Consider the following 8,574-nt stretch of genomic DNA (forward strand, 5'->3'; position numbering starts at 1 on the left):
TATACTTTACCCCATCTAGCCAGTAAGTACACCACTGTTTCACACTTACATGCAATTACGTACGCCATACTATGATATGATTCTTCAGTAGACAAAAACAAACGACTACATAATAAAGCTTTGAATATCAGAAGTTGACACCCCAACAGCCCATCACTCTGCTGAAATAATAACAGAGGAAACAATGAGCTGAATTAACTAACACCTGTACATAGTCTCTGAGCCCCTCCGTTCCATAATAAGCGCCGTGGTTTTAGTTCAGAGTATATTTTATAAAAAAGGAAAAAGAGGAGCTCAATCATGCACGTACCTTCATCGATTTTATTTTTTTGATAACTTGGTCTCACTTTCCCCTTCAAAAAAAATCATACAGTACTACTATTAAATTGAAGCGGTCATCCTTGGTGGATTTCTCCCAAATTTTCCATGCAAGAACGGCCAGATATTGCTGACTAGTGGCACGAGAAGAAAAGGACGTGCTACACCTACACAGTGTCACACAGCAACCAACCGTGTTCCCTTTTCAGCGGTCTTTCCAGGAAATTGCCAGCCACCGCTTCCTTCGCTTGGTTCACACAAGGAAGCTGCATAGGAGATGAAATCAGAAGTCATGCTTCAGTCAATAAAATCGAAGTGAAGAATCAAACAAGTCTAGTTACAGAAAAGTTATGTGTTGAGTAGATAATTTTTTGATAAAAATAAATGTTACCTAGACACCGTGGTCGAATTGAGCATCACATGTGCAGAAGCCACTATTCTAGTGATGATTGCTTTCAAAACTGCAAGGCGGGGCCAAGTGCTTCGATTCAACAGATCAGGGGAGGAAATACAAGAATTCTGAAAAGTATATCCTCCTCAGCTTCAGCTGGTATGAAGAGCAACAACGACTTTTGGGTCAATGGCAGAGCGATAGCAGAGCCCGTTAGGGTATACAGTACATGTATATACTGCCCTTGTACAGTATTGTTGTACTTGTATCTACAATAGATGGATGTTGTGTTGTGTTGTACTTTACAATATATGTAAAATATGTAGATGTTAAATAATAAAAACATTTTTTTCTCATCTTCATGTGTTTTACCATTATACTTTATACTCCATCTAGCCAATAAGTACACCACCATTTCATACTTATTACATGGAAATACACCATACAGTGATACGATTCTTCATCAGAAGGCAAAAAGAAAGGACTACATAACTGAACTCAGATTGTAAACTTCATGCATTGAATAGCAGCAATGGACACCCCAGCACCCATCACTCTCCTGGAATAATAACAGAGGAAATAACAAGCTGAATTAACTAACACCATTACATACACTACGCGTGTCAAGGAACTGAACTTTGTATTTTACAAAAAAGCTCAATCATGCACGTACCTTCATCCATTACATACACTACATGTGTCAAGGAACTGAACTGGGACCTTTGTGCATGCACCTGATAACTCAGCCTCTTCCTCCCCTTCAAAAAAGAAATAAATCATAATTTACGTTGAAGCGGTCATCCATGGTGGATTTTTTCCAGATTTTCCATCCAATAAGGGACAGAGATTGTTGACTAGTGACAAGAAAAAGAGAAGGGCATGTATAGTGTCACACACACACACACCAACCAACCGTGTTCCCTTTTTCCATCTGGACTCAACATGTTCCTTCATCAGTCTTTCCAGGAAATTGCCAGGCTCAGATCCCTTTGCTTTGGTGACTTTTTTTTATCATTACATGTAACGGTGAAGAATAGGACAACTTGTTACGTCTGTTAGTTTTGGCTGCACAAGATATGAAATAATCAACGGAATAAACAACTCAATGTACAGAAAGTTACACATCAAGTAGATAATTCTTAATCTGAAACAAGTCATGCCTAGACGCCATGATCAAATTGAGTACCGCGTTAGTGGATGATAGGAAAGAATACGACTCATTTTTTCTGAAAAGTACATCCTCAGCTTCAGCTGGTACCAAGAGAAACGACTTTGGAGTCAATGGCAGAGCAATAATAGTGTGCCTCCCCCCACCCACACACACACACCAACCTCCTCACCCCTTGTTCTAGATTTCCAGTTTGCATCTCTGGGAGACTGTAAACAGCCAAAAACCATGCCGATCGGAGAAGCTGTTCTGTCTGCCTTCATGCAGGCACTCTTCGAGAAAGTGATCGCTACCGCTTTTGGTGAGCTGAAATTACCTCAAGATGTAGCTGAGGAGCTGGAGAAACTATCCAGCAGTCTGTCAACCATCCAAGCTCACGTTGAAGATGCTGAGGAGCGGCAGCTGAAGGATAAGGCGGCACGAAGCTGGCTTGCCAAGCTCAAGGATGTTGCATATGAGATGGATGACTTGCTCGATGATTATGCAGCTGAGGCCCTTCGATCCAAACAAGAAGGCCCGTCCAGAGACAACCATTTGAGCAAGGTTAGAAGCTGTTTCTGTTGCTTTTGGTTCAACACCTGTTTATTCAACCACAAGATTCTGCAAGACATAAAGAAGGTGGAGGAGAAGCTCAATAGGCTTGTCCAGGAAAGAGAGATTATTGGTCCAAACATGATTCGTGCAACAGACAGGAAAGAGCTAAAAGAGAGGCCTCAGACAAGTTCAATAATCGATGACTCAAGTGTGTTTGGAAGAGAAGAAGATAAGGAGACCATTGTGAAGATGTTGCTTGATCAGAATAACTCCAACCATGCCAACCTTTCTATTCTTCCCATAGTGGGCATGGGTGGACTAGGGAAGACGACTCTAACACAGCTTGTGTACAATGATACAAGAATAAAGGAGCATTTCCAGTTAAGGGTCTGGCTGTGTGTTTCTGAAAATTTTGATCAGATGAAGCTTACCAAGGAAACCATTGAATCAGTTGCCAGCGAGTTTGAATCAACCATCAGTTGGGTCTCATCCGTCACGACCAACATGAACTTGCTCCAAGAAGACCTCTCAAAAAAGCTAAAAGGTAAAAGGTTTCTTCTAGTACTTGATGATGTATGGAATGAGGACCCTGAAAAGTGGGGTACATATCGCCGTGCTCTACTTACTGGAGGAAAGGGAAGCAGAATAGTAGTAACCACAAGGAACAAAAATGTGGGGAAACTAATGGGTGGGATGACTCCATACTATCTAAATCAGTTATCCGACAATGATTGCTGGTCTTTGTTCAGGAGCTATGCATTTGTGGATGGTAACTCCAATGCACACCCAAATTTGGAAATGATAGGCATGGAAATTGTGAAGAAGTTGAAAGGCTTACCACTGGCTGCAAAAGCAATAGGCAGCTTACTGTGTTCCCAGGATACTGAGGATGACTGGAAAAACGTATTAAGGAGTGAAATATGGGAACTGCCATCGGATAAGAACAATATATTACCAGCTCTGAGATTGAGTTACAATCATTTGCCTGCCATACTGAAGAGATGTTTTGCATTTTGCTCAGTCTTTCACAAAGACTATGTGTTTGAGAAAGACAAATTGGTCCAGATATGGATGGCCCTTGGATTTATTCAGCCTCAGCGGAGGAGAAGAATGGAAGAGATTGGAAGTAGCTATTTTGATGAATTACTAAGCAGGTCCTTCTTCCAACATCACAAAGGTGGATATGTGATGCATGATGCTATGCATGACCTAGCACAGTCGGTCTCAATTCATGAATATCTCAGACTGGATGACCTTCCAAACAACAGCAGCTCTGCAAGAAGTGCTAGGCACCTCTCATTCTCTTGTGAAAATAGAAGTGAGACTTCATTTGAAGCCTTTCTTGGATTTAAAAGAGCACGGACACTTCTACTGCTAAGTGGATATAAATCAATGACAAGGTCTGTCCCCAGTGATCTGTTCCTCAAGTTAAGGTACCTCCATGTACTCGATTTGAACCGGCGAGACATTACTGAGTTGCCAGATTCTATTGGAAGCTTAAAAATGCTTCGGTATTTGAATCTCTCGGGCACTGGTATAGCAATGTTGCCTTCGTCAATTGGTAGACTCTTCAGCTTGCAAATACTTAAGTTGAAAAACTGCCATCAATTAGATTGTCTCCCACAAAGCATAACCAATCTTGTAAATCTTCGATGGCTAGAAGCAAGAACAGAGTTGGTCACGGGCATAGCCAGAATAGGTAAATTAACCTGTCTTCAACAGTTGGATGAATTTGTGGTCCGTACAGACAAAGGATATAAGATCAGTGAATTGAAGGAAATGAAGGAGATTAGAGGGCATATTTGTATTAAGAATATCGAGTGTGTGGCTAGCATAGAGGAAGCAATTGGAGCTTTTCTAAGCGAGAAGGCGTTCATCAGCATCCTAGACCTTATCTGGTCCGATAACAGGCACATAGCATCAGAAGAAGCAAATCAAGACAAAAGGATACTTGAGGTTCTCCGGCCACATCATGAACTGAACGAGCTAACTGTCAAGGCATTTGCAGGCTCCTCCTTCCCAAATTGGTTTGGTAGTCTTTCCCACTTGCAAACCCTCCACCTGTCTGATTGTACAAAATGTTCGACTCTACCAGCACTGGGAGAGCTGCCTCAACTCAAGTATTTAGATATTGGTGGTTTTCCGGCCATTATTCAAATCAGCCAAGATTTTTCAGGTACCAATGGAGTTAATGGGTTTCCAGCACTGAAAGAGCTCGTATTCGAAGACATGAGTAATTTCAAAAGGTGGGCTTCTGTACAAGATGGTGAATTTCTTCCATCCCTCACAGAACTTGTAGTGGTGGACTGCCCGAAAATAACAGAGTTCCCACTACTCCCATCAATGCTAGTGAAGCTCAAAGTTTCTGAAACGGGGTTCACTATTCTTCCAGAAGTCCATATTCCAAACTCCCAGTTTCCATCGTCGTTAGAATGCTTACAGATTCATCAGTGCCCAAATCTCACATCCTTACAAGAAGGACTGCTTAGCCAGCAATTATTGGCTCTCCAGCAGTTAACCATCACTCAATGTTTAGACCTAATTGACCTGCCAGTTGAAGGATTCAGATCCCTGTCTGCTCTTAAGAGTCTTCACATCTATGACTGCCCAAGGCTGGCACCATCAGGACAGCATAGCTTGCTGCCCTCCAAGCTTGAAGACTTGCGCATCAGCTCATGCTCCAACCTTATCAACCCTCTTCTTCAAGAGCTTAATCAGCTCTCCTCGTTGACACATCTCACCACCGCTGATTGTGCTAGCCTTCAGTCTTTTCCAGTAAAGCTCCCTGCCACTCTGCAAAAACTGGAGATCCTCGATTGCATTAATCTGATCTACTTGCCTGCTGGTCTAGAAGATGCATCGTGCCTAACAACCATAACCATCTTGAAATGTCCTCTCATACCATGCTTGCCAGGGCGCCTTACAGGGTCATTGAAAGAACTGTACATCAAAGAATGCCCGTTTCTATTGGAGAGTTGCCAGGAAAACAGTGGAAGAGATTGGTGTAATATTGCTCATGTACCAATCATTGAGATCAGTGATGATACCAACATAACCAACAAGAGCACACGAAGAAGATTATCATGAGTGCCTCACAGCAGTGCTACACAAATGGTATGACCTAGATATATTTTTCTGCTTGTCTTGCATAAACATGTTTTGTCTACTAATTGTAAACTTTCATAGTAGAACCAAAATCCTCTATAGGTGATTTTGCATTCGTTATTGCACCTATTTTGCATCTTAGCACATAAACACACTTAGGTTCAAATGTCTTGTAACACCTAACCGCAAGAAATAACCATACACTAGGAAACTACTGTAAACATCAGCTGCAACACTGTATAGAGCCTTGCATTCAAAGAAAAATGAACATATTTTAATAGAAAAGTAAAACTAATGGGATTGCCAATTTAAGACTCAGTAATAACAATTCAACAAAAATAAACCATCAAAAGATTCATTATCTACCTCATGTATCCTAGAATCATCTAAGTGTTTGATGTATTAAAAAAGTTTCATATCAACAGGTGCGCCACAGAGATCATTGACCATGGTCAAGTCATATAGCTGTTCCGTTCAGAAAACAAAACCTAAACCTTCAGCTGTGATACGAGAAAGTTTGTTCATGCGCAGTGCGAGCATGCATAGTAGCAAGCTTATCTGGTCAACATTTACAAAATATGGTTGCATTAGCTTCTACTCCCTCCGTTCCAAAATAGATGACTCAACTTTATACTAACTTTAGTAGAAAGTTGAGTCATCTATTTTGGAACGGAGGGAGACTAGCAAACTCCAGATTAATACTTCTATACTGCCAGTGAAATTTTTCATAGAATAGACATAATAATGTCCCAACTCTTGGTTACTAAAAGTTAGTGTGGCTCTCTGTTGCATATGCATTGCCTGTCTAGTGTCTACAGAATGCAGTTCAATGCTAAACCTAAAAGAAGATACTGTGCTCACTTGTGCACTTTCTTTTTTCTATTTGCAGATATCGTCTCGATTCTGGAAATGATTTTTGGACGATGGTGATATTTCAAGACCACCTTGCAGTTTAGTCCCACCTGCCATCAGAAGACTAATCTAATGTGCTTAAATTCAAACGATCAGAAAACTCAGTCAGTAATTTTGAATAAACAGGTCTAGTAGTTTCAGGCTTTCAGCAGAGGAAATTGCCAAGACAGCTCTTTGTGCTTCTGTAATTGTGTGCTCTGTGCTCTCGAATACATTCCATTCTATGATTCTGAGACGCCTTCATTTATTTTTCTTCTCTGTATGACCCTCTCATTCAATAGCTAAGGCTATTTTTTCAAGATTATATACTACAATAGAGTACAGTAATAACTGGATGGCATAAAGAGTATACATACATGCCTTGTTTTTTGTGCAAAATCCTAACTGAAATCTATTCAGTAAAGGAGGGGTTTAAAACGGTGGGAACCTTTTCTTCACTTCTGTCAGTAAACACCATCATATCAAAGTCTGGTACCTCCACCAGGCATTGCCCGCCTAATTGCCTGCAGATTCACTTCTTTCTCCACTCCTTTTTTGCTTTTCTACCTGGATTATCAGGCTCTTATAAATATGGTAATCCTAACACTTCAGTTTCAAGACAATCCAATGTATAGGGACATGATGCTTTTAATATCCACAGGCATGATTATTTGATTTTATGTAGCCCTCCTAAATATGTTTCTACCAGTGATGTGATCATTCAACACTAACATATATATGTTTTATATAAGCTATCCCCACTATCAGCAACTACTGCTCTTTTGCTGATATGTGTTTTATGCACATCATCAATAAATTAACTCACAGCTTCCTTCTCGTCGTGTTTATCTTGCCATATACCTACCAGCTGGTACAACCAAATCATGAAAATTGACTGAGATAAATAGCGCAGTCCTAGCCAAAAGTACATCAGTAGAGGCTGAGGAACTATATATAGTAAAGAACACAAAACTAAGCCCAACGAATGGAACTGAAAAAAAAGGCATTGCCAAATTCATATGCATCAGCATCAATCCATGCATGTTGTGGTGTAAGAGTGTATATAGGACTGAGAGGCATCAGTAATCCGGTGGCGGTATATATCTCGTAGCACAACAGGTTGACACATCACTTGTGTACTGTCAAAATCCTCTTGTGTAGCACCGAGTAGCGAAGCGGCACCAGGTTGATGCCTCCTACTAGTTCATCTCCATGAACCGGCACCAGGTTGGCACTCGGTTGCTCAAAAATGTAAGACGAGCTACAAAGAAACTTTGCCAAAATGTAACGGCAATTTTCAAGAGTTAAGTCACTGAAGTAGTTTGCAATTGTGCGAAGGCAACTTGAGCTGTGAGAACGGCCGCATGCATCTAGCACATATCATTGGGCAAATCCCCAAAACATATGGAGTTCAAAAGCATCGATTCGAATCAATTCGTAAGATCCATGGACTTACAGTATCGATAACGATGGCCGCGTTTGGCTCTCTTCTCCTCCTCCTGCGCCATTGGTTTGAGGCGGTGCAGCAGGAGGGCGGCGCGGCGGGCCACGGCGGCGATCCGGCGACGCGGCAGGTGTGGGCTGGGGGGCAGCGGGAGGTCGGCGCCCGCCGGTGGACGGTGGTGGCACGGGATGGCTGCGCCGCCAGAGATGAGGCCCAAATTTGCATTTGGTCAGTTCGATGTATAACAGGCCCGCTAATGCTACGGCATTTCCTGTTGAGGCTCTTTCCTGTTTGGTTCCTGTTTGGCGCTTTAGGCGTCTGTTACTGTGCATTTTGTAAACAGGCGCCTCCACCCCGCGCTGGGCTGACCCGGTTAGTTTTTTTTCTTCCATTATTCCATTAAACTGCACAATTGCGAGTGTGAGGAAACCTGAAGGATTCGAACCCGCGACCTCTCTGTTCTAGATTAGCTATAGAAACCACCGCAAACACCACACCTCTTGTGGTTCCTTACTCAGCTTTCTTCTTTTTGTTCTTTCTTTCTTTCTGTTTTCTTTTCCTTTCCATTTCCTCTTTTCTTTTTTCTATTTTCCTTCTCTTTACTTTTAATTTTTTTCCCTTTTTAAAAAATCTGTGAACTTCTATGAATCGATGAACATTTTTAAATTTTGTGTGCACTTTTTAAGAATTGATGAACTTTTTCAGCATCAATGAACTTTTTAA

General features: G+C 41.5%; 1 protein-coding gene and 1 long non-coding RNA gene across 4 annotated transcripts; one reads left to right on the top strand and one right to left on the bottom strand.

Moving 5' to 3' along the window:
* On the bottom strand, nt 1–8,335 carry LOC125522542. Of its 3 annotated transcripts, XR_007289815.1 has the most exons (6): nt 7,864–8,335; nt 6,856–6,974; nt 1,623–1,774; nt 1,383–1,467; nt 710–1,268; nt 1–584 (listed from the first exon to the last, which is right to left on the bottom strand). It is a non-coding gene; the product is annotated as an uncharacterized LOC125522542 (long non-coding RNA). The 3 variants fall into 3 exon arrangements; XR_007289812.1 differs by having other exon boundaries at nt 1,383–1,774; XR_007289821.1 differs by lacking the exon at nt 6,856–6,974 and having other exon boundaries at nt 1,383–1,774.
* Nucleotides 2,013–6,686, top strand: LOC125522534 (disease resistance protein RGA2-like). Its single transcript, XM_048687585.1, has 2 exons — nt 2,013–5,525; nt 6,406–6,686. The coding sequence occupies exon 1, from the start codon at nt 2,106–2,108 to the stop codon at nt 5,496–5,498; it is 3,393 nt and encodes a 1,130-aa protein (XP_048543542.1). The 5' UTR covers nt 2,013–2,105; the 3' UTR covers nt 5,499–5,525; nt 6,406–6,686.
* Nucleotides 8,336–8,574: the final 239 nt, after the last annotated feature.

This window comes from Triticum urartu, chromosome 1 (genome assembly GCF_003073215.2).
Source record: "Triticum urartu cultivar G1812 chromosome 1, Tu2.1, whole genome shotgun sequence".
NCBI classification, from domain to species: Eukaryota; Viridiplantae; Streptophyta; class Magnoliopsida; order Poales; family Poaceae; genus Triticum; species Triticum urartu.